Here is a 26,387-nt window from a genome sequence, read left to right as displayed (position 1 = left end):
GCATAATATAAGCATAATGGGAATACTGGAAAGAGAAAAAACAGCTTGTTCAAAATATTAATAGAAACAGTATATCCAATTATGTATAGTTATGTATGTATATATATGCTTATATGTACTTCTGTATAAGTGAAATGAATGACGATACCAGGGTTGAGAGAGATGGATTAAGAATATTTTGCTATTATAAGGTACTTGTACTACCTGAGAAGCAGTATAATTTTGTTTGAAAGTGGAGTTAGATTAGTTGTAAATGTATATTGCAAACTCTAGGGCAAGCACTAAAGTAAAAAAAAGAGGTATAATTTATTTGCTAAAATGGAGAAAAAAATGGAATCATATAAAATGATCAATTAAAGCCACAAATGGTAGAAGAGTGGGAGGAAAAAAATAGGAAAAATAAGAAGAGCATTTAATAGAAGTAAATAATCATAAAGATCAATGGTCTAAATGTACCATTTAAAAGACAGAACTTGTCAGAGTAGATTAAAAAACAAGACCCAACTATATGTTATCTATAAGACAGTCACTTTAAAAGACACATTAGATTAAAGGTAAAAGGTTAGGGAAAGATTTACCATGTTTACACGAATCAAAAGAAAGCAAGAATAGCTATAGTAATTTCAGACAGTGCTGACTTCAGAGCAAGGTAAATTATTAGAAATTATCAGAGGCATTACATAATGATAAAAGGATCAGTTATCCAAGAAGATATAACAATCGTTAATGTGTACGTGCCTAATAATTGAGCATCAAAATACGTGAGGCAAAAAACTGATAGAACTACAAGGCGAAATAGGCAAATCTATTATAGTTGGAGACTTCAACATCACTTTATCAGAAATGGACAGATCCAGTAGGCAGAAAATCATTAAGGACATAGTTGAACTCAGCAGCACTATCAATCAACATAATTGGACATAATCAACACTTACAGACTTCTTCATGCAACAATAGCATAAAATATATTCTTCTCAAGCTCACATGGAACATTCACCAAGGTAGACCACGACCACATTCTGGATCATAAAACACGCATTAACAACTTTAAAAGAGTAGAATTCTTACAATATCTGCTCTTAGACCACAATGGAATTAAATTAGAAATCAGTAAAAGAAAGATAACTAGAAAATTCCCAAATACTTGAAGATTAAACAACATACTTCTAAATAACACATAGGCCAAATAAAAAATCTGAAGATAAATTTCAAAATATTTTGAACTCAATGAAAAGGGAAAAACAAATTGTCAAACTTTGTGAGATGCAGTGAAAGTGGTGCTTAGAAGGAAGTTATAGCATTGAATGCATATATTAAAATTGAAGAAAGATCTAAAATCAGTCATCTAAGTTTCCATCCTAGGAAATGAGGAAAAGAAGAGCAAATTAAATACAAAGTAAGCAGAAGAAAAGAAATAATAAAAATTAGGGCAGAAATCATAGGAATTGAAAACAGGAAATCAGTAGAGAAAATTAACAAAACCAAAAGCTGATTCTTTGAAAAGATAAATAAAATCAATAAGCCTTTATCTAGGCTAACTAAGAAAAAAAGAGAGATGACACAGATTTCTAAGATCAGAAATGAAAGAGTGGACATCACTACACACATGGACATTAAAAGGGTATTAAAGGGGGCTTCCCTGGTGGTGCAGTGGTTGAGAATCCCCCTGCCGATGCAGGGGACACGGGTTCGTACCCCGGTCCGGGAAGATCCCACATGCTGCAGAGCGGCTGGGCCCGTGAGCCATGGCTGCTGAGCCTGAGCATCCAGAGCCTGTGCTCTGCAATGGGAGAGGCCACAACAGTGAGAGGCCCGCGTACCCAAAAAAAAAAAAAAATTAGGAAATTGAATCTAATAATGTATAGAAAGAGCTATACACTATGACCAAGTGAGATTTATCCCATGTGTGCAAGGGTGGTTTAACATTTGAAAGTCAGTTAATGTAATCCAGCATATCAAAAGGCTAAAGAAGAAATCACATCATCATATCAATTGACTCTGAAAAAGCATTTGACATAATTCAATACTCATTCATGATAAAAACTCTCAGCAAATTAGGAATAGAGGAAAACTTCCTCAACTTGATAAAGAACATTTACAAAACTCCTACAGTGAGAAAATTGAAGTTTTCCCGCTAAGATCATGAACAAGGTAAGGATGTCCTCTCTCCTCCCTCCTTTTCAACATCCTACTGGAAGTTCTCACTACTGCGGTAAGACAAGAAAAGAAAATAAAAATATGAAAATTGGAAAGGAAGAAAGAAAACTTCGTTTAAGGTGACATGATTGTCTATATAAAGAAAGCACAAAAAAATCTCCTGAAGCTAATAAACGATTATAGGAAGGCTGCAGGATACATGGTTAACGTATAAAAGCCAATCACTTTCTTATATACCAGCAGTGAATGAGGGGAATTTAAATTAAAAACACAATATGACTTACATCAGCACTTTCAAAAAATGAAATACTTAGATAGAAATCTAACAAAATAGGTACAACATTATATGAGGAAAACTATAAAACTCTAATGAAAAAATTAAAGAAGAACTAAATAAATGGAGAGATATTCCATGTTCATGGATAGGATGCCTCATTATTGTCAAGATGTCAGTTCTTCCCAGCTTGATTTAAACTTTTAGTGCAATCCCAGTCAAAATCACAGCAAGTTATTTTGTGGATGTTGAGAAAATGACTGTAAATTTTTTACAGAGGAACAGAAGTCCCAGAAAATCTAACACAATATTGAAGGAAAAGAACAAACTCAGAGAACTAATTCTACCTGAATTCAAGACTTACTATAAAGCTACAGAAATGAAGACAGTGTGGGATTGGTGAAAGAATAGACAGATCAATAGAACAGAATAGAGAGTTCAGAAATAGATCTACATGAATATAGTCTAGTGGTCTTTGATAAAGGAGTAAAGGCAATACCATGGAGAAAAGATAGTTGCTTCAACAAGTGATACTGGAACACCACATCCAATGGACATTTACATGAAAAAACAGGACCTAGACCCAGACCTTACATCATTCAAAAAAATTAACTCAAAGTGGATCATAGACATAAATGAAAACACAAAGTTATAAAACTCCTGGAAGACGACATAGGAGAAAATCTAGATGACCTTGGGCATGGCAGTGACTTTTTAGATATAACCAAAGGCATGATCCATGAAAGAAATAATTGATAAGCTGGACTTCATTAAAATTAAAAACGTCTGCTCTATGAAAGACACTGTCAAGATAATGAAGACAAGTTGTAGACTGGGAAAAATATTTGTAAAAGACATATATCATAAGGAATCATACCCAGAATATACAAAGAGCTCTTAAAACCTAACAATAAGAAAATGCACAACCCAATTACAACATGGGCCAAAGACCTTAACAGGAACCTCACCAAAGAAGATACACACACATATGGCAAATAAGCATATGAGAAGATGCTCCACATCATAGGTCATCAGGGAAGCGCAAAGTAAAACAACAATGAGATACCACCACCTATCTATTAGACTGGCCAAAATCTGGAGCACTGACAACACCAAATGCTGGCGAGGATGTGGAATAATAGGAACTCTCATTCATTGCTGGTTGGGAGTGCAAAATGGTACAGCCACTTTGGAAGACAGTTTGACAGTTTCTTACCAAACTAAACATATTTTTACTGTATAATCCAGAAGTCATGCTCATTAGTTTTTTACCCAAATGAGTTGAAAACTTATATCTACACAAATATCTACATGTGTATATTTATAACATCTTTATTCATCATTTCCAAAACTTGGAAGCAACCAAGATGTCCTTCAGGAGATGAATGGATAAATAAACTGTGGTACATCTAGACAATGGAAAATTATTCAGCACTTAACAGAAATGAGCTATCAAGCCATGAAGACATGGAGGAACCTTAAATGTATATCACTAAGTGAAAGATACCAATCTGAAAAAGGTACATACTGTGTGATTGCAACTATATGACATTCTGGAAAAGGCAAAAAAATTATGGAGAGAGTAAAATGATCAGTGATTGCAAGGAATTAGGAGGAGGGAGGAGGGATGAATAGGCAGAGACAGAATTTTGGGGGGCAGTGAAACTATTTTGCATGATATTATGGTGGATACATGTTGTACATTTGTCAAAAACCATTGAATGTACAGCACCACGAGTGAGCTCTAATATAAATTGTGGACTTTGGGTGATAATAGTGTGTCAGTGTAGGTTCATCGGTTTCAACAAATGTACCACTGGTGCAAGATGATCATAGTAGAGGAGGCTGTGGGTGTTTGGGGGCAGGAGGTATATGGGAACTATGTACTTTCTGCTTAATTTTGTTGTGAACCAAAAACTGCTTCAAGAAGATAAGGAATAGTAAACAGTAGAGCTAGATTGTGCAGATAACATTAATAACCACAAACTTAATTTAAGGGAATGTAGTGTACCCATAGTTTTTATATAAGGAATCAAAATAGGCTTTGATTATAATTAATAATATCATCTTTAAGGAACCACATCTAGTATACCTGTTTTTTTAAAACAAGGGACAACCACATGTTTGATACGCACACACATGAGTTTTAGTTATGTTTCATAATGTTCAGTGTTTTAATATCTTATTCTGTCTCGTTGAAATTCATATCTTAATTATAATTAAGAGTATAAAATGAATTCTGTACTTGTAAAACCCTTTATCTGTGATATTAATGTTAATATATTGGACTAATAGAGTATTTTCCAAAGAAGTCAAATTCTTTTTGTATTTAAAGTATGATTGTATAATATATAATATATTTGTATGGTCAGTTTTATAATAGGAGAACCTAAGTAATTTCAAAATAAAGGGACAAGTTTCATTTTACCTCCTAATGGCTTGGGGTATACAATCTCAGGGTTAGAAAGGACTTTAAGGTCATCTGACCCAGTGAATTACAGATCTTGTGGCCCATCTGTAGTGCCCTGTTGAATGGCTGTTCAGCTTCAGGGCCTTTTATTTATTTATTTATTTATTATTTTTTTTTCAGGGCCTTTTATTTATTAATTTAACAAACGTGTTTTGAATGCCACCATGTAGCAGGCACTGTGTTAGGTGCTATATAAGACATGATTCTTCTCTTTAGTCTAGCAGGAGAGATATAGGTCAGTATGTAAATTCTAAAACAGCATGGAAGGCACTGTAAAGAAGTGTGAATAAAGACAGAGCTACTTAATGTCTCAAAGTCAGTCATTCCATTTTACACAATTGAAACTCTTAAAAAGTCCTTTTTTCTCTTGAGCCAAATACTGCCTCTTTAGTCCTTAGTACTGCCCTTCTCCAATAACCAGTTTTTAGTTATTTCAACACAGTGTGTTGTCTTTCCAATTGGTAGTGTTTTATGTTTGTTTCTTCTAGTTTTATTTTGCTTAAATTTGGCCTAAATTTCAATCTGTTGAAATATCTTTGGACTTTCCATGTGCAAATTTTTGTTTTTTTCTTAGAGTTAATAAATTGCCTTGTTTTCCCCCATTTGCTTATTTTTTCCTCTGTCCCTATCATTATTTATTACTAAACTCTCTGATAGAACTTTAAAACGTCTCAATGCAGTCAGACACCTCAGATAGTACATTAGATCAGTGGTTTTCTCAGAGTCTTTTCTCTTGGATTCCTTCCTTGTTCTGCTTACGTATGGATTGGTTTGTTCTCTTGGCCTTCTGCATAGCTTTCCTCATCACACTTCCACTTCTTGTTACTGTGAGAATTCTCTTCATCAGTCTTCTGTTGGGTTGGCCAAAAAGTTCGTTTGGGTTTTTCCATTAAAAACCAAACAAACTTTTTGGCCAACCCAATATATTGCATTCCAATTCCCAACCCATTTTTTTTCTTCCTCCCTTTCTCTCACTGGAGGCCTATAGGCTCTTCTCCCTTGTCCCTACTGTTCTAAAATTTCACAATGATTTGGTTGGTGAGATTTTTTTTTTTTTTTTTTTCATTTGTTGAGCTGGGCATTTGGTGACCTTCAATTTGCATAATAATCCAGATGTTTTATTACAAGACCTAATAATGTCAGTATCTATATGCCTTATCTTTTAGGCTATTTGGTTTTCTTAGAAAAGAACCTTTAAATCTCTTACCAAGGGATCTAGTATTAGACCAACCAGCATTCTGGGAGCCCAATGGTTGAAGGAGGACTGATGTCCTCATCAATTTGGCATTTAGGTTTTCATATACTGCCCCTGTTTTCAGTAGCACTCTTCAGTCCCTCCTTTAGCTGTCTGTAGTATCTGTCTGATTCATTCTGTTTTCTGTCTTCTGAAACTTTTCTGTCTTTTCTCATCTCCTCTCTTGTTTTCTTTGTAGTCATTATTGTATAACTTTAAACATTTCTTTACTGTTATTTAATGCAGTTTCTCTGGGGGATAGTGATCTGTATTTCAGAGAATGTTAAATTTAACACATTGTGCAGTCCTCTCAGCTTCATGGCATCCATAATTTTGATCAACATGTCTTTGTCGACCTTTTTCAAGTTGTTAACAAATTTTTTTCAACAAAATAGGACAAAGAATCCTGCAGATGACATATAGCTAGAATAATTATTTCAGGTTGACCCAATAGCTTCTGGGTCCTGCTAGTTACAACTAAGCCATCTTTCCTTCAACTGTTTCAAATCAAAATTTAGGCATCCCAAGTTATTTGTAAGTTTAAAGATATACACTATTCTCTTTATCCCCCTTTTAAGACATACTGTTATTTGCCTCTAGTCTCATTTTCGTCTGGTTCATTATCAACACTGTTGCCAGAATAATTCATAAAACTGATACTTTAGGAAAGTGATTTTTCTAAAACGAATAACTCTCTTGCTTAAAAGTCTTTAATACCTTCACATAGAATTTTAGGATAATGTTCAAACTTCTTAGCTAAGCCTACAAAGACCTTTCCCAGACCACCTCAACATGCTGTCTTGGTTACAGCCCTGTGGAACTTGTAAGATACACAAGGTGTCATGTTTTACACATGATGTACCCCTCCACCTGGAGTGACTTTACCTTTCCTTCCTCACTTAATTTGTCTCATTCTTAATTATTGTCTTCTTCTGGAGGGCTCCCTTGCTTACTTACCTCTACGGTCTAATGTAAATATCTTTTGCTGTGTCCTTTTAATGCCTTGAACCTATCTGTCATAGCATTCATCCATATTGTATGGTAGTTTTTGATATTATTTCTATGCCTCTTCCAACAAGCCTTCGTATGCCTCAAATACCAAGTATTTTCCTCCTTCTTTCCTAAAATTTAACATTTTTATATATTTTGGTACAGTATTCACAGACATCTATTAGATAGAAAAGATAGTCTAAATCCTGTGCAGAAGATATGTGTCTTTGGAGAATAGGCCTTTATAACATGTCAAACACCAGCTTGGTGACTATATCTTATTTAATTTTGTATTTTTAACATTTAGCATAGTGACTTAAAAACAGCAGATACTCAATATGTATGTATTGAAAAAAGTGAATGAATGAATGAATGATACCTCTCTACTCACATTATCTTAAAAAAGGTAGGGACCATTTATTCTAATTGGCCTGACTCCTCACCATTTCTCTCCAGGTCTTCTCCATTTCTGTTTTCTCATTTATTCATTCATTCATTCAGCAAATATTTGTTGAGCTCCTGCTATATGTCAAGTGTGATAATAGCCACTGGAGTTAAAATGGTGAATAAAACACCTAATCTCTACCCTCTCAGAGTTTATAATTCAGTGGGAAATAGCAGTTACAATACAGTGTGAAACTGCTTTGGGCGAAGGAAGTACACTAGGGTATTGTGAGAACATGTAGGAGGGGTGCCTAGCTTGGGGCTCTCCAGAGGCTTCTTAGATGCAAAGCAAAGACATGAGGAATGAGTAGGGTTTAGCTCCTAGAATAGTGTTTCAGGCTAAAGGAATTGTGGGAGACTCAGAGCATGCTTTCTTTCTAGCTTCTTCAACTCTTTGAATTCTTCCGTTTTTCCTTCCTGCCCACCTATGTTTAGTCCATTCTTCAAGACTTAGCTGAAAGCTTATCTCCGCCTTAACTCTAATACTCGTCTTTGCTGTCTTTGAATTAACACAACTTAGCATTCAGTTGTGTATTATTTTAGCTTGTATGCCTTTAGTTGCCTTAAGTATCTTGTTAACGTGTCCTAGAGGGCAGAAACTATAACTTATCCTTCTTTATTTTCTCTGATAATGCCTAACTAAACACAGTGCTGTCCATGCAGTAAGGATTTAACAAATGCTTGCTGAATAGTTATAAAGGGGACAAAAAGAGATAATACATGTGTTTTAAGATTTCAAATACTCTGTGAGTCTGTACCTCAAAATATACTACAAGTTCAGGATCAGAGCAAGAAGAGTAGTTTTGAAAACTGTCAAAACATTCATCCTCCTCCCTTTTTCACCCTCTCTCACAGAATACATCTGTAGATTGTTGGCAGGGAAATTGTTGCAGTCGATGAAATTGTCAATTTGAGAATGAGTGTTGTGTCTTTGTGTTTCATATATGCTTTAAAATATTTTGGAATTTTTTAGAACATCAACACATTGTATTCTTCTACTAAATAAAATTTCTAGTCATATTAAAACATTGTTAAATTTTGACCAGTACCAGAATTTCAACTCCATCTGCTACAAAAGTGCAAAACTCATTTAAAACACTTAAAAATAATAACATTTAAAGCTTTCTTGCCCTTGAAGCATTTTCTTCCGAATTGGAATCAGGCTATCTCTGACATTGGCACCTTAGTTGGATATGTATTGATTGACTTGAAGATGTAGCCTCTGTGTCCATCTGTTATCCTTATAAGATAGCATTTACTGAGTACACACTGCACCAATTTTGAACACTATATAAAAACTATGTGGACATATTTGCTGCTCTTTAGGGACTTATTTCAGTTTCCAGGGCCTATAAATTTATTTGAGCATATTTATGGAACACACTTAGCAGCAGAATGAAAATATTAAACCAGAGTATGAATGGACATAGTTTATATCAGCACCAGAGTATTAGGTGTTTCTAGCAAATGCAAATAAGAAGGATCTAAAGCTAAATACAGCAGACTATACTTATAATTGAATTAATTTTCATCTAAATTTAACAGTGTCAAGTCATTATCCCAAGTGAACTTCAGAATTCAAACCAAAGGAACAGAACAAATGGTTTCATTATGGTGTTGAATGACATAAAGTGAACTTGGGCCCATAAACGCAGAACTTCAGAGTTTTTACCTCTCTTTAGCATAATCTCTTTGTGGCCTTGGGCAAGTTGCTTTGCAAAAACAGAAAACAGACAATCAAAATGAGGATGACAAAGGTGTAGAGATCTAGCTTTTAAAGCATTTGGATCTGAGAAGAGCCTCCTAAGTGGATGTTTTTCCTAGCTCTTCAGCATTTCTGTTTTAAACTCGATTTCTCTGTTTTTTATATTCTGCCTTCTGCTATATTTATATCCTGTTTTCTTACAAAGACACAACATGTCCTTTGGAAGCAGGTTTTATGAAGTAAGAGATGTATAGGCCTAGGATTTGAAAAATTATACAAAGTAAAACTCTTTTTTCATATATATAAAAAAGACATTTCTGTGATAGCTTTATTGTTCACTAAATCATTAACCTCACATCCTAGTAAGAGACATCATTGAGGAGTGGCTCACATTCATTGACATTTGGCTAACAGGAATATGAGATTTAAAATTCATATTTGTGGTTGAAATAATTACTCCCTGGATTATTTTCTGGAGAATCACATGTATTTTGCATTGCCCTAGGGCAGGACGAGATTTAGCTATTCGCCTAAGGATAAATAATCCAGGTGTTGGCCAAGTGACTTTTAGAGAAACATTTTTTTTTAAGTTTTTTTTTTTGTTGATGTGGACCATTTTTAAAGTCTTTATTGAATTTGTTACAATATTGCTTCTGTTTTTATGTTTTGGTTTTTTGGCCACAAGGCATGTGGGAGCTCAGCTCCCCAACCAGGGATCGAACCCGCACCCCCTGCACTGGAAGGCGAAGTCTTAACCACTGGACCACCAGGGACGTCCCGGGGAACATCTTTAAAATCCTTTTTATCTTTTCTGATCCTGATAAAACAATCTTTGCCAACCATATTTCAATGCCCCTTGGAGGAATGAAACAATGTGGGAATGACTGGCCTTTGAATTTTGAGTAAATTACTTGTATTTGCAAATCTCTTTTAGCACCACCAAAATATGCTTATTTTCTTTTTTTAATGTTATGATTCATAATATATTCCTAACATCTTGGAAGATAAAGTTACTTCGGTAACATTTACTCTATTTTTAGCTATGACAATGACAAACTGTAATCTTTTAAAAAATCATCATGATTATTATTGAAGTTGCTAAGCATACAGAGGCATGAACTGTGTTCCCGTGGAGCATACACACACAACAGTATTGTATTTGATTATAGAAACTGTAGATAGCTGTGCTCAACAGGTTGTGTTCAATTTAAATAGAGGTCAGGACAAATGGGCTTTGTTATGACAGTTCTTAGGGTACATGAATGTTTAATAATGCCCTAGTTTTAAATTAATTTATAACTAATTCGCTGTGGAAGCTTGGAAGAATTTTTAAAAATCAGGATTAAGATTAGAATGAATGCAAACTAAATGTATCTGCTGCCATTTTAAAATCAAGAATTAAAAGATGCTTTATATATTCTAAAAAATACTTTCTATATTGCTTTTCTTCTTACTACATTAAAGATACCAAAAAAACCAACCCAGGAATCAAAGATGATGTATAAGAAAATTTCATATAAGTGCATTTCTTTTAAGATGAATATATAGCCAGGTTCTTGAGATTCTCTGTTTGTAGTAATTTAAAAGACACCGCAGTATTTTGTTTCTACATGAGGTATTGTGATGAATATAATCATTACCTTAAATAAATGTCATTTTTGAGTAGCCAGAAATCAGGATTTTTAATTGCTATTTTGTGGATTTTATAAAACCTCATCTCAAAGTGCATTTACCTTAGGTAACATTTGGATTGTGGATATGATGGTACACAGAAAACAAACCTTTCAAAGCAAAGTACCTTATTTTATGACTACCTAAAAAAATATATATACCTTTATTATTATTTCATAGACTGAACACACCTTCAGTTTATATTTCACTTCATTTATTGTATGCTTGCTTTGTATAAAATTATAGGGGATTTAAAAAAACTAGCCACCTCTCCCCTTTTTTTAAAGGAAAAAATCATCACATTTACTTAAGTAAACTCCATTAGAGGTAGTATTTCTCTTGTCTTTTTGTTCAGCCACTAGAGTCCCTTGTGACCTTGGGTATGTATTCTAAGAGGTGACTGATGGTTCGTGATGTTCTGAATTTTCTGGTAGCTTGCCTGTTGCCTGCCTCTAGGTTTGTCATCACCCTTATGCTGACTTACGCAGTATTCCTTCAGTCTCTTATCTCCAGGCTTTGATGCATATGTTCTGAAGGTGGCCACAGTGACTTTGGGTAGCAGCAGATGGTGAACCTTCAGGCTGCCACCGGCTATACTGGTGTTAAGTTGGAAAGTTAACGTTTGATGAAGAATCAGTAGTGCATATGAAAGAGCTTTCGCTGCTGAAATATCTTTTAATTAAAAAATTAGCATACTCAAACCTTTGTAAATGTCTGGGCATTTAAAGAAATCTAAAATTAGTTGTTTTCTTATACAGGAATTCGTTATTTACCGGCTTAGATTTGTGTTGCTTGCTAGTCCTACTGTGGTTCTTTTCCCCTGCCCCTGCCCCAATATGCTTGTAGTTAAGGCAGATAAAAGAATTAGGTAAACTGAACTGGGATGTTTTTGGGAGTTAAATGTGTTTGGATAAACATTTAAAGTATATATATATATAAAATTTTACATTTCCTTATTTTATTATTATTTTTAACATCTTTATGGGAGTATAATTGCTTTACAATGGTGCGTAAAGTATATTTTGATTTATGGTAATTTGGAATTTAATAATTGGAAAGAAATGTGGATCTTACGTACTACTTCCATAGAATCCTAGTAGATTAGTTCTGTTGTTCCTACCTTTGAAGATATTTCTCGGTTATATAGAAGCCTAAAGCGCTTAGCCCGCTTCAAAAAGATATTTCTCCTTGCCCTAAGTTGGTTGGTGATGTTTTGGCTTTGCTATCAGTCCACAAAGCAGTACCCTTTTTGATTGTTTGTTCACTTAGTTCATGATATTGTGCTATGTTGGAAGTTCTAGCACAAATAAAGCACTGGTAAGACTCCAAATAATTTTTTTCTGTTCCCTTTACATCACAGGGGTACCTTTTATGCTTTGCTGAAAATAGATTCTTGAGAGTAGGAAATGAAAATGTCCTTTAGGATAGAGTTGTAAGTATCCGTGTCAAATTTTACTTTTCATACTTCAGTTCTTATCAGTGAAACAACTTTTGTGAGTGTATGACCATTAAGAACAGATGGATTCCGTGGCATAACAGGTGAGAAGTTCCTCTGCACAGTCTGTTCATGCTGATGCTCCTGATGCTGCACCTTCTCATGCACGGAAGTGGTAGGCTGAGTATCTTTTGCTTTTGGAGTGGCTGGGCAATGGTACAGGGAGCATTGCTAGCCTTCTGATGTCAAAGAAAGAGTTAGACCCCAGTGGGGAGAATTGTTGGTAGTAAAGGTCACCCAGTACTCTTTGTTTTCTGGTAGTTAAATTTTTTTTTTTTTTTTTTTTGCGTTACGCGGGCCTCTCACTGCTGTGGCCTCTCCCGTTGCGGAGCACAGGCTCCGGACGCGCAGGCTCCACGGCATGTGGGATCTTCCCGGACCGGGGCACGAACCCGCGTCCCCTGCATCGGCAGGCGGGCCCCCAACCACTGCGCCACCAGGGAAGCCCCGTTAAATTTTTCATAAGATTATCTCATGAGCATAAGGTATGGATTAACAATCAACAGTAGAAATACATTTTGAATATTCTAAGCATATAAAATGAGATGGGTTTTAGCAATAAATGTAAGTAACAATTGATTATCATCATGTGGTATTGACAGGGAGAGCAAAGGTTTAGTGCTTTAGGTTTGTTGTTCAAACCATTTCTACAGAAGAATAACATTACTAACTCCTATAAAGCTGCCAAGATGACTTTAGTTAATAACTCATCTAATAATGGTCAAATTAAGTGTGGACTTTTTTTAAAAAGAGAGTACAAAAAAAAATAAAATAAAATAAAAAAAATAAAATAAAAAGAGACTACAGTAAGTATAATCTTATTTATCTGGAACTATGTTGAAAAAGACCCTCTAACTTGTGGAATTGGGCTTCTCTGTTTTCTCTGGCTTCTTTATGATGTTGATCCCGTTCTTTTCTGGTATGTTTGTTTATTTATGGGTGAATTCCCAGCAGTATAACTTGCACAATTGAAGTCCATTTAGATGACATCCCATCAACACGAATGGTACTGTGACACCATTAAGGGAAACGCTGTTTGTCTGGTATGGCTATCTCTAAGCTTTTCTTAAACATTTAAAAAAACACTTTTATTAATTGTTCTGGAGTCCTGTAAAGTAACTGGCACCAAAGTAGAGATAGATATTCCCTCAGATAACCCAGGTGGTCTTTCTTTTTAAAGGAATTGGAGTTGAATTTACTTTTAGAGACTTTCAGACTTTGAATGTCAACCTTTAAATTAAGTATCTAAAAAAATTAAAAAATAGGTGGCACATAATCTTCACTGAAGGGAACTATCCATAATTCCTCACCACAATCATAGTGTCTTTATGGCTATTTGTCTCTTTTCTTTTCTCCAAATTTATTTTTCATATGCTTAAAAAAAACTCATCATTTGATACTTTTGATATATTCCCCAACCTCTCCTATCTTTCCAGAGGTGGTACCTAGTTAAATATTGGGCCTTCCCCATTCTAGTTAACAAAATTGACTTATAATCAATTGGAGCTTTTCCTGCTACTGTTGCGAAAAAGAGTAGGCAAGTCTCATTGTGCTGGTGGAATTGAGGAGCAGATGAGGCTAATCCTAAAGGGATAAGTTGTCTGTTTTTTGGGTTTTTTTTCCCAGTTAGGAGCAGTGATTCTATATATTACCAAGGGCAAAGATGAAGTAATCTCTCGTGTTAGACCATATGCTAAAATAGTGCTGATAAGTAAGTGTGAAAAATGAAAGGGAAAAATACATTAATTGTATTCTTTCAATAAGGTATGCTATCCAAGATAATTATTTCATGACAGGTTTAGTTATAGTACTTGTTTTATCATGAAATAAAAGATGGTTTTAGGAGTCTTTTATTGGGAAGACAATTGTATCAAATTAGTACTAAATTAGATTTTTGTCTTTATAAAGGTGAGCAAACCCATGAAACAGTTTTTAAATTGATATGTTCTGGTCCACAAATGAACGAATTCTGTTTGAGGGTTAAAGAAGCTATTATTTTGTCCTTTATGCTGACAGCTTCATTACAGATTGGCCTACTGTTGGCATTAAAAAAATGTTTGGCTCCTTATGATCTTTGTGCATGCAACTATAATATTAATGCAGCGCCATAGCACTATTCATTAAGAAATGACTCTAAATGAGGTTGAAGCATGTAAACTTGGAAAGATACAGATGTTAAATGCAGTCGTTTCTCTTTGTATACAGCCGTATGGCTAATAATTTCCAAGTGGCTAAAGCTCTTGTTAGCAGGAGTGCTGGTGTGTTAAGAATGGCTCTATAAATAACTTTAAGAACTGAAGTTGAAGGTGCTTCTTTTAAAGACTACTGTTAACTAAACATTATTGCCAAACAGATGGAAAGCATTCACCAGCCTGATGTTTTTAGGTCTAATTATATTATCACCAGCCCTGTACGGCTCAGTTGAAGAGGTGTATCCAGAGGCCAATTTATAATCATTTAGCCAACACCTGTTTGGGAGAAATTGACAGTCAAAGGGCACATTTAAAAAAAATCACATATGTTCTTGTGTTTATTGCCTCAATGTGAACATTGTCTAGTTGCAGACAAACTTGGAGAAGAAAGTAAATGTAAACAAAGCAACCCTTCTCAGCCATGTTTATCGATCTTAATTTGGCCTTTTTATCTGATCCACTTCATGCTTCATGGCTAAGTGAGACCAGCAAAGAGATATCACTCCTGATTTATGCAGGTACATTCTGTTCAGTCGATTAAGAAGTTTCCGGTAGAAAAAAGTTCTTTGCTTTGTACAGCTTCCTTACCTTTTACCTAGTGAAACGTTTTCTATTTCACCTAGAAGTATGTTATTTAAATTAGGATTGGAATCTGATGAATAGCTTAAAAGAGTCCCAACTTGATGTGAAAACAGATGAGATTTAAGGAATACTGAATGTCTTCACAGACTCAGTAGATGTTTATTGAGCCCTCCTTTACAGAGGTGTGCCCCCTTTTGCACTCGTGATATGTTAATTTAACTGTCAAGGTTCAAGTTCTTTGAATGTGCTTCCATGCCTAGGAGGTTCAAGATTGGTGGTGAATATAGCTCCGAGGGAAATTATGGGCAAATAGGTCTACCCTCTCTGAAAATAGTTCAAACCTGATGATCCTACTAACTCTTTCATTTTAGTGTTTTTCCTTCTTCTGACATACTTCTCTTTGGAAAGACGTGTATGTGTTGCCTCCATTTTCTTATCACCCATTACTAACTCTGAGTAGTTGGCTTCTGTCCCCACCAGTTGACTGCATAATGTAGTATTGAAAGTTATCACTGACTTCCTAACTGCCTTAGGCAGGAGTCCCTTCTTAGTCCTCATTCTTCATGGCTTCTCTTTGTTGTTTGGCACAGGTGATCACTCTCATTTTAAGCATTCTCTTTTCCTGATGTCTGAACCACTATATTTTCTGGGGTTTTGGGTGTATTCCTCACTGTACTTTTGGTTCTTATTGTGTTATATACCTTCAGTATTCCAGCTATGTGTACACAGACATAAATAGTATAGTTTAGCAGTTAAAGAGGAAGAGCCTTGGAGCCAGATTGCTGGGTTTAAATTTCACCTCTAGCACGTCTTAGCTTTGTGAGCATGGGCAGGTTAACAGTTTTATGTTTGTTTTCTCCTCTGTAATATTGGTTAATAAAAGTATACCTACCTTGGAACGTCCCTGGCTGTTCAGTGGTTAAGACTGCGCTTCCACTGCAAGGGGCGTGGGTTCGATTCCTGGTTGGGCAACTAAGATCCCACATGCCGTGTGGTGTGGCCAAAAAGCAAGAAAAAGCAGTATACCTACCTCATTGGATTGTTGAATGAATTATGTGATTTAATTCCTTAAACCCCATCACAGTGCCTGCTATAAAGTGAGCATTCCATTGGGGTACTTCCTCATGTGTTTAGCTGTTATTTTTATGGAGATTGCTCAGTTACTGTACATCTTTAGTCCTGACTTATTTTCTAAGCTCTATTCCCAAATTGCTGTCTACCTTCCAAACTTTTACACCTAAATTCATTCACATATGTTTATTGAACGATTACTGTGGGAGACGGATAGGTTATATGTTGGAGGAAATACAATTTGTGCCCTGTATTAGCTTTCTATCGCTGCATTACAAATTACCAGAAACTTCGCAGCTTAAAACAACTAAATTTATTATGTCAAAGTTCTTTGGATCAGAGGTCTGACATGGGTTGCACTGGGCTAAAATCAAGGTGCTGGCAGGGCTGCATTCCTTACTGGAGACTCTGGGAGAAAATCCACTTTCAAGCTCATTCAGGTTGTTGGCTGAATTCTTTTCTTTGTGGTTGTAGGACTGTGGTTGCTGGCTCTCAGCCAAGAGTTGGTCTTTGTTCCTAGAAGCTGCCTGCTCCTTCTCATGCTTACTGTGAGCATCTAGAGGGCTCTTTCCAGTGCTTAACATGTGGACCTCTGTATCCAGCAACAGCATGTCCCTCTCATACTTCGAATCCCTCTGATTTCCCCTTCTGCCATATCATTTTTGTGCTGTCCAGTTCTGGACAGAGACAGTTCTCTAAGGGGTCATGTGATTTGATTAAGCCCAGTCAGATAATCCAGGGTAATCTGTTTTAAGGTCTGTACCCTAATTATATCTGCAGAGTCCTTTTTGCCAGTAACATAACATATTCACAAGTTATGGAGATTAAGATATGAGTGTCTTTGGCGACTGTTATTCTGCTTACAACATGCTGATAAAAAGCTTGAAATCTGGGATATAGACAAGTGACCAAATAAAACCAAATTGAAGAGGCTGGTACCATATACAGTGGGAGAACAAAGGAAGAAAAGTGTCAGTGACATTTGAGCTGAATATGGAAAGATAAGTGCTTATTTGATAAGGGGCTGGGTGAACATTTCAGGGAGAAGAAGCAATAATAGTGATAGCAATAATAGTAATAACTGACTGTACCAAGCAATTTTAAAGATTATCTCACTGAAATTCTCACAAATGGTAGATACTATTATTATCTACCGTCATAGCTTCTAGAGATGAAGCTATAGTATCTTCACATGTGGAGTAGGAATGGTAAAACTATCTTATTGGGTAATTGAAAGAATTAACAATGATTACACATGACTAAAGCATAGCACATATTAAACACTTAAAACGTGGTAGGCGAAAGAGAGTAGAAGGTGGAGGAGAGAAATACTTAGGAGGTAGAATTGACTGGACTTGGTCACTGGTTATGAAGGTGGGGGGCAGGGGAGAATTCACGGTGACTTAGGGAGCTTTTTGACTTGAGGGGGTTCCATGGGTGGTGGTGTTATTCAATATGGTAAGAGGTGAAGTGGGGTTTTGTTTTAGTTTTAGTGGGGACAGGGCTTTGGGAAGAGGAAGAGATGAGTTTAGGAGGTATCTGTGGGAATAATCAATTGAAATTAAATGGAGTTAAATAGCATAGGTCAATCACTCAGAAGAGGGGTCAAAGATGAAGTTGTCACTATTACTTCAAATTCATCAGGTCTTAAACGGGTTCCTCTTTGTAACTCCTGTTTCTTCTCACCATTCTTTTATTTATTTATTTATTTATTTATTTATTTATGTATTTAGTTAACATCATTATTGAGGTATAATTGCTTTACATTGTTGTGTTAGTTGCTGCTGTATAACAAAGTGAATCAGCTATACGCATACATTTATCCCCATATCTCCTCCCTCTTGCGTCTCCCTCCCACCCTCCCTATCCCACCCCTCTAGGTGGTTGCAAAGCACGGAGCTGATCTCCCTGTGCTATGCGGCTGCTTCCTACTAGCTCTCTATTTTACATTTGGTAGTGTGTATATGTCCATGCCACTCTCTCACTTCGTCCCAGCTTACCCTTCCCCCTCCCCATGTCCTCAAGTCCATTTTCTACATCTGCGTCTTTATTCCTGTCCTGACCCTAGGTTCTTCAGAACACTTTTTTTTTTTAGATTCTATATATATGTGTTAGCATATGGTATTTGTTTTTCTCTTTCTGACCATTCTTTTATTTTTCTAAGTGTAATATCTTCTTTTACCCTTGACTCCCAACTCTCTGGAGGGGGTGGGGAAAAAAAGCCCTGTTTACAGTGTCTTCAGATTTCTGTGGTGTAAATTCTCCCGCGATGGCCCATTTCAGACTCTGGCTGCTTTTGTGCTACAACAGCAGGGTTGAATAGCTGCAACAGAGACCGTGTGGGCCTGCAAAGCCTTAAATATTTACTACCTGCATCTTTACAGGAAAAGTTTGCCAACCTCTGCTATAGTGTTTCTCCAAAATGATAAGATTAACAATATAAAATATATAAATATTAAAATGTTTATAAAATATAAACTGTAAATATAAATATTAATATGGTAGCATAATTCCCTATCTCTATTCACTCTTTTTTTCACCAGGATGGGTGCAGGGGGAGTGGATAGTTTGAGGGGGCATTGTGTGAGATTATGAGGGGTCTTGAGGTCATTGTTTTGAATGTGTGCTTTTTCTCTGAATGAGAAGTGACATGATATAACTTATGTTTTTAAAAGCAAACCCTGCCTGCTATTTTGAGAATAGACCATAGGGCAGCAAAGATGGAAGCAGAGAAATCTGTTGGGACACCATTGTTATAATCCAGGTAAATCTTTGTTTCATTCAGGGTAATAGCTGTGGAAGTGGTGAGGTGAGTTCAGATTCTGGATACAATTTGAAGATAGAGCTGGCAGGATTTGCTGATGGGAAAAGAGGAGTTAAGGATGAGTCCAGGATGGAGAAGTAGCACCAGAAGGGTGCCTTGGGTTAGAGCCTGGGTTATTGAGATCACATTGTAGCAAGTTGCTACATTAGAGGTTTTAGGAAGAAAACTGAGACTTCAATTTCTGTAAAAAAAATTTTTTTTAACTTTTTTTAACCATATATGTTTCATGAGGAAAAGTTCTTTTTCTAAAATAATTTTTCCTTTTAAGAAATATATTTTAAAATAAATCTAGGAAAATGTAGTAGTGTTTCTAAAATATGGCATTTTTAGAAAGGAAACACACTTTTAGATAGGACTGTTTTAATCCTGTGATTTAGCGACTTAAAAAAAAATTAATTCAGAAATTAACAATTTTGGCAGAGTCAATTTCAACACTTCTCCCAAACCTTTAAAGTATAGTTTCAAAAAGTTATGAGTTCATGTTTCATTGTATTGTAAATAGGTTATTACTCATGTCTTTTATGTAGGTTTTACTTGTAATGGACACAAGGACAGAACAGACATTCATTCTAAAAGTAAGTAGAATTTTTCTGTTTAATGAATTTAGAAACTTATTTTAAAATTATGCTTCTGAAAGAAAATATTTAATTTTTTTCTGGCTGTTTGAATGTTCTTTTATGTTTGCAGTGATCTGTATTTATTTTACTTTGTGTCCTTCCATCACAGTGGATAAATACTCTATAGCATACATTTAAAAAGAGGCTTAGGTTATAGAGTATGGAGGAAATAATTTGTATAAGTTGAAGACTCACTTTATGCTGTTTAAATGTATAGTGTATAATTTAAATACACCTCTAGTACATTTTGCATAATATGTGAAGACCACACGCAATCATACCTTTGATTATAATTATAGTTTTTAAGAGCTGAAATTTTGCCTTAAAGTCTTTGTTACAGGTATTTGGGAAAGTGTTATCTACATCCCTTGCCCTGTCTTTTTTCTAAATTCAATTTTGATTCTCTGTATTACTCAATTTGTAATTAAATGAATAAAGGAAGAAAACCCCCTCAATTTTGTAATTTCAAAATCATATTTGAAGTGGATTGTGATAGTACATATTCTGAAAATGTCCTAATTTAAGCATTTCCACAGCATCCAGAATTAGTGAATTTCAGATTAGTTTTATATTTTTCTGAGATTTTTTCTTTTACTTATCAGCATGGCAGTTGGTCACATTGACATATACTGAAATAAATTTCTTTTTATGAGTATACTTTATCACTGGCATTTTCTCAGATTTTTAAACCAGGATATGACGGCAGAAACTACATAATACCTTGTTCCTTTGGAGAAAACTTAAAATGATCTTTGTACTTTTTTGGAATAGAATTTTAAAACTGCCCGTTTAATCTAGGAATGCCTTTTGTGTCTCAGGAATTTGAATTGATCTCACGATGTCTACTGCTTTAAAGATATACATAAGTAAAATAAAACTTAAGAAAAGGTCATAGAGAAATAACTGTGTGTCATCCTGATGACTTAGTTTGAGAGCATCTCTAATAAAAACACTGACCCACGTAATTGATTTTAATGGCAGCTTTGTGGCATCTTCCGTTCTCTGGATTCACGCCAGATGCCATCAGCAGAGCCTCCAGGGACTGAGGGGCATAGAGCAGCAGATGAGTGGTTTCTCTGAAGCCCAGGGTAACTCGGATAGATTAGTTTGGTTGATAAACACAGAGCACAGCAGGCTCCAAAGGCAACTGAGGGTACAACTGACCTTTTTGTTCTCTGTCAGGGTCTAAGGAAAAGCAGTGAATACAGCAGGAACAGAAAGACCATCATCCCCCGCTGTGTGCCCAACATGGTGTGTCTGCACAAGTACATCATTTCTGAGGAGTCGGTATTTCTTGTGCTGCAGCATGCGGAAGGTTGGTTTGTAGTTTAAATTGTTTGTGGAGTGAAGAATGTCACCTGCTTAGCTTTTTAGTTTCTATAATGTCCTTCTTACTTCTGTCATTACTTGAGCGGATAAAACATAGGAAACACGTGTGAGAAATTGTTTCCTTATTCCTCTGCTCTCCCTCCCTAGTTTGAGTTGTGAGGGAGAATGAAAGCCCAGGCGAAAGGCAGATTTCATTTGAACTGTAGTAACATTCTTAGATATACTTAACTACTTACTCACACCTAGGATTAGTCCAATATGATGAGAACTTTAATGCGAATGTGTGCTAAGAGAACTAAGTTTTATTTTAGGGATTTCTCTTGTTTTCTGCTGAGAAGATACACTAATGTTAGATGACAAAATGAAGAGCATCCCCTGAAGAATTAATTAATTACCTCCTTTTTTAGAAGGCATAGGTATTTGCTTTAACATTTGACATTACCTAGTTATTCTGATCTGGATTTTTACAAATACGGCCATTGGCATCACATATGGGTACAAAGCAAAGGCACAGTGCTCTGTCTTCAAATTATGAAATTTCAGCTCTTAGTAAAGGGAACAGGTGGCAAAAAAATACTATATTTTGGTTTGTTTTTGCCCTTTAACACCTAAATTTAAATAAATAGTCTTTTATGTAGAATGAACACAGCATGTAAATATTAATCCACAAAATAAATATTGCCTTTTGGCTTTTGAGAGGTGTTCTTAAAATAATAAAGAAAATTAAAATTATTTTCCATATTTCATGAAGGTGTTGTTATTATTTTAACGTTACTGAGAATAAAGAACTACTGTGCTTTAGTAATAGGCATAACATTTGAATTGAATGCATTTTCCCAGGAAAATGAGTCATTGCTTTGTGGAATGAGGTCTCGTCTGATAACTAATGTAAGATTTTTGGCGGGGGCAATAAACTATTAATATTGTTTATTATGAAGTACAGCACAAGATAGCTACAGATGGAGGGAAGACCTCCACATGTAGTATTTGATAGGAAATTCAGAAGGGGCTCCATGGTCTCTCAGGTATTAAGAGAGTTAATTGCGTGTGTGAATTGGATAACTAATTCACCTTTGTTCAGATATTATAGACAGCTTTTATCCGAGGATACCAGTGCATTACAGACATTATTGAATTAGAGGTCATGTCATCTGATAGCGAAATACAGCCACCTCTGGTGTGGAACAAAATAACTTGCGTAGTAATAATCCATAATAATTTAGAACAAGGTCAGTAGGATGAATGTAATTATAGTCAATATTCTATTACCCAGTGTGGATTACTCATGTTGGAGATTATCTGTGGCAAATTTTTCAATCCTAGTGTACCTCTGCTGTTTGCAGCTTCCTCTTCCTGTTTTTCCTTTTCCTTCTCCAAATACAATACTTCATTTTTTCTTGTACCATCTTTTCACCTTCTTTTATACTTCCCAAAGCTGATATTTCAACTGATTTTACTTTGTTACTATAGAAAATGTTTATAATATGCTTTAAAGCCATAGACATGTGGCTTTCAAATTTTCCACTGTTTTAGATTATCTTTACCAAGTCTCTTTCCTTTATTGTTGACCATGCCTGACTTTGAATGGTTACATGACCATAGAATTTGTCCTGGATTATTTAAACTTGGGGGGTGGGCAGGAATCTCTTTTGACTACTCATTTCAGGTGTTTATTGTTTAATTTTAAGAAGATTTTATAATACAAATATATTGGATTATGGTGTAAATAGGGACTCGGGATTCATTTAATATTCAGCAAATTTATTGAGCATGTACTATCTATTAGGCTTTTAGGTGAACAAAACAGGAAAAGAGTCTGACTTTTTGAAACATACATTCTTCTTGTGGAGAGTCAAACAGAAAAACAAAAGCCTGATAATACTGGCTAATAATAGGGACCATACTCATCTTTAACACAGAGAGCTCTAATCGAGAATGACTGGGGGACTACTTTAGACTAGTTAGTCAGGGAAGCCCACTCTAAGAAGGTGACGTTTAAGAGGAGTTTTGAATGACAAAAGAAATAACTGTTTGGATGTAAGGGGGAAACCCACTCTAGGTATAGGGATCAGCGTAAGAAATCGAAGGCAAAAAGAAACTTGCAATGTTTGATGAACAAGAAAGGAGACCATTCGGTTGGAGTCTGGTAGGTGAAGGCAGTGGTGGTATATGAAGCTATTGGAGAAGCACGCAGGAGCACGGTCAGGGCTTTGGCTTTCATTCAAGTGCATTGGGAGACGATGGGACATTTTAAGCAGTGACAATGTCTGATCTACATTTAAGAAAATCACTCTGACTGTTGTATGTGGAATGGATTATAGAAAGGCAAGAGGAGAAGCAATGAAGGGTAATAAAGTAGTCTGGGCAAGAGATGATGATGGCATGGCCTTCTGGGATACTTGTGGAGTTGCTCTGAGGGTGGGACCTGTGATGGATTTCAGGTTACGGAGAGAAGAATCTAGGATAATTTCCTGGATTTGGCATGAACAGTCAAGTGAACTGGCTGATGGACAGCGTGTTATCTTTTTACATGTCAGTGGTACTTTCTTTGTTACCTCTGTGAATTAGGAGGTTGTGCATATATCATAAAAACATCACTTTCATGTACGTGAATAGCTATTACTGAAAAAGTAAATACTGAAGTATTGTTTTCTCCATAATATGAATCCTTGAATATTTATGATTTGGGCTTTAACTTCCCTTTGCTTAACAGAACTATTCATGATTCACATGAGTCTCTTGGACTAATTTTTGTAACATTTTTAATTCATTCATTTAGAAATATATGGAGTGCTCTCTGGAATACAGGCTTAGTTCTAACCTGGCAGTGAGCAAAATAAAGACTCTGCCCACATGGAGCTTGCACTATAGAGGCAGAGCAGACAATAAGCAAATACATAAGTAAGTATAGGAGGGAATGCCAAAAGGGTGAGTTGGGGGTTGTTATACAGAGTGGTCACCTTATTAAGAAGGAGACATTTGGCCAATGACCTGAGGGAAATGAGAGAGGGAGCAGATGTGGACATGGGAGGGAGGAGTATCTTGGCAAGAGGGAACAAGTACATAGGCCTGGAGGCAAGAGTGTATTTGCTGTACAAGAAACAGCAAGGTCAAGTGTGGCTGGAGCAGAATGGGAAGAGTGGTAGGAAATGGTATCAGAGAAGTGAGGAGGCAGGTGGGCAGATCCGGCGTGGTCTTCTAGGCCACTTTAAGAGCATAGTTTTTATTCTGAATGGATAGGAAGACCCTGGGGGATATTGAGCAGAGCAGTGACAAGGTAGGGATTACTCTGGTTGCTTGGTGGAAAATCGAATCTAGGAGGGCAAACTCAAAAGCAGGGAGACCAGTTTGGAGGTTGTTGCAGCACTCCAGGTGAAATTGACGCTGGCTTCCACAAAGCATTAGTGGTGGAGGTGGTGAGAAATGCTTGTTAGATTCTGAACACGTTCTGAAGGTAGAACTGACATGATTCTGCCTTGTATGACTCCATGGTTTTGGGCTTAAATACCTGAAAGAATGGTTTCCATTTACTAAGATGAGGAAAGCTGTGGGAGGAGCAGATTTAGAGGGAAAAACCAGAGATTCAGTGTTGGACATGTGAGCTTGAGATGCTTATTAAATTTCCAGGTGGTGTTGAGTAGGCAGTTGGATATGCCAGACAGGATTTTAGGAGAGAGGTTTAAAATGTTTATTGTTCCTGTTAATGGATTGCTTATTTTAACTCTGTTTGAAGAAGAAAAGGTGGGAGAAACAAATGTATTCAGTCAAGGCTATATGTGTTATTAAAACTTTAAGTTCCTAAGATTAGGGATCATCATATATATATATATATATATATATATATATATATATATATATATATATATATATATATATATATATCCCAGCATTTATAGGAATGCTTGGTAGATAGAAGGTGCTCAGTGTATAATTGCTCAATACTGACTAAGGAAAGATGAATGACTAGGTTACAGGAAAGTGATTGGAAAAGCCTCCGAGCAAATAGGTGGGGGATGGGAAAGAGTTTTTCCTCAAGTTAAGAGGGGACCAAAGGGATGAAATGATTCTCTTTTTTAACTAGTTTTAAAAAAACATTATAAAACTAATATAGAAAGAAATTCATACCAGATGGAAGTATATAAAGTAGAAATAAAAATTCTTCCTCCTTATTCACTTTAATGCCCATTTCTATTCTCTAGAAATAGGGCGAACGTTTCCAGAAATTTCCTGTGTATATAAACATATACTTCTGCCCCCTACCTGTCTGATTTAAAAAAATATATTTATTTATTTTTATTTATTTGGTTGCATGAGGTCTTAGTTGCAGCACGCGGGCTCCTTAGTAGCAGCTCCAGGGCTCCTTAATTGCAGTTTGCCAGCTCCTTAGTTGCGTTGCGGGGACTCCTTAGTTGTGGCACACGAACCCTCAGCCACGGCGTGCAGGGATCTAGTTCCCTGACCAGGGATCGAACCCACGCCCCCTGCGTTGGGAGCGCGGAGTCCTATCCACTGCGCCACCAGGAAAGTCCCTGTTTTTTAAAAACATAAATGCATTTTACATATTGTTCTGTAGCTTGCTTTTCCCCCCACCCTAGCAGTGTACTTCGGACATCTTTCCTTATCAGTACATATAGGTGTCCACTGAGAGAGACGGTATAGTATAGTGATTAAAAAGAAGGATCTTAGGGCTTCCCTGGTAGCGCAGTGGTTAAGAATCCGCCTGCCAATGCACGGGCTATGGGTTCGAGCCCTGGTGCGGGAAGATCTCACGTGCCGCGGAGTAACTAAACCCGTGAGCCACAACTACTGAAGCTTGCACGCCTAGAGCCCGTGCTCCGCAACAAGAGAAGCCGCCGCAGTGAGAAGCCCGCACACCACAAAGAAGAGTAGCCCCCGCTCGCCACAGCTAGAGACAGCCCGCGCACGGCAACAACGAAGACCCAACGCGGCCAAAAATAAATAAATAATTAAATAAAAATTAAGGTGGCGGGGGAAGAAGGGTCTTAGAGCCAGACTATGTTAGCTTGAAGGCTGGCTCACAATATACTAGTTGTGTGACCTTGGGAAAATTATTTAGCCTTTCTATACCTCTGTTTCCTTATTTGTAAAACAGGGATAATAAGAATTACATAATAATTATGTAATTAACTGTAATAATTACATAGGGTAGATGTGGGGATTAAATAGTATATGTAAAGCACTTATAGTGGGGTTTATCCCAGGAATGCAAGGATTCTTCAATATACGCAAATCAATCAACGTGATACACCATATCAACAAACTGAAGGAGAAAAACCATATGATCATCTCAATAGATGCAGAGAAAGCTTTT

At 36.2% G+C, this 26,387-nt stretch overlaps 1 protein-coding gene across 4 annotated transcripts in view; it reads left to right on the top strand.

Annotated features, from left to right (window-relative positions):
* Positions 1 to 26,387, top strand: part of RPS6KC1 (ribosomal protein S6 kinase C1) — a 243,181-nt gene that overhangs the window by 168,177 nt on the left and 48,617 nt on the right. For all 4 annotated transcript variants that reach the window (XM_024133753.2, XM_055084079.1, XM_024133751.2 and 1 more), the window contains 2 exons: positions 19,637 to 19,684; positions 20,909 to 21,041. In XM_024133753.2, coding sequence (XP_023989521.1) covers positions 19,637 to 19,684; positions 20,909 to 21,041 — 181 coding nt within the window. The remainder of the gene's footprint in view (positions 1 to 19,636; positions 19,685 to 20,908; positions 21,042 to 26,387) is intronic.

The sequence above is a fragment of the Physeter macrocephalus genome, chromosome 4, assembly GCF_002837175.3.
Source record: "Physeter macrocephalus isolate SW-GA chromosome 4, ASM283717v5, whole genome shotgun sequence".
Classification (NCBI taxonomy): Eukaryota; Metazoa; Chordata; class Mammalia; order Artiodactyla; family Physeteridae; genus Physeter; species Physeter macrocephalus.
Note: the sequence above shows the minus strand (reverse complement) of the source record. Positions and strands in the feature narration are given on the sequence as shown.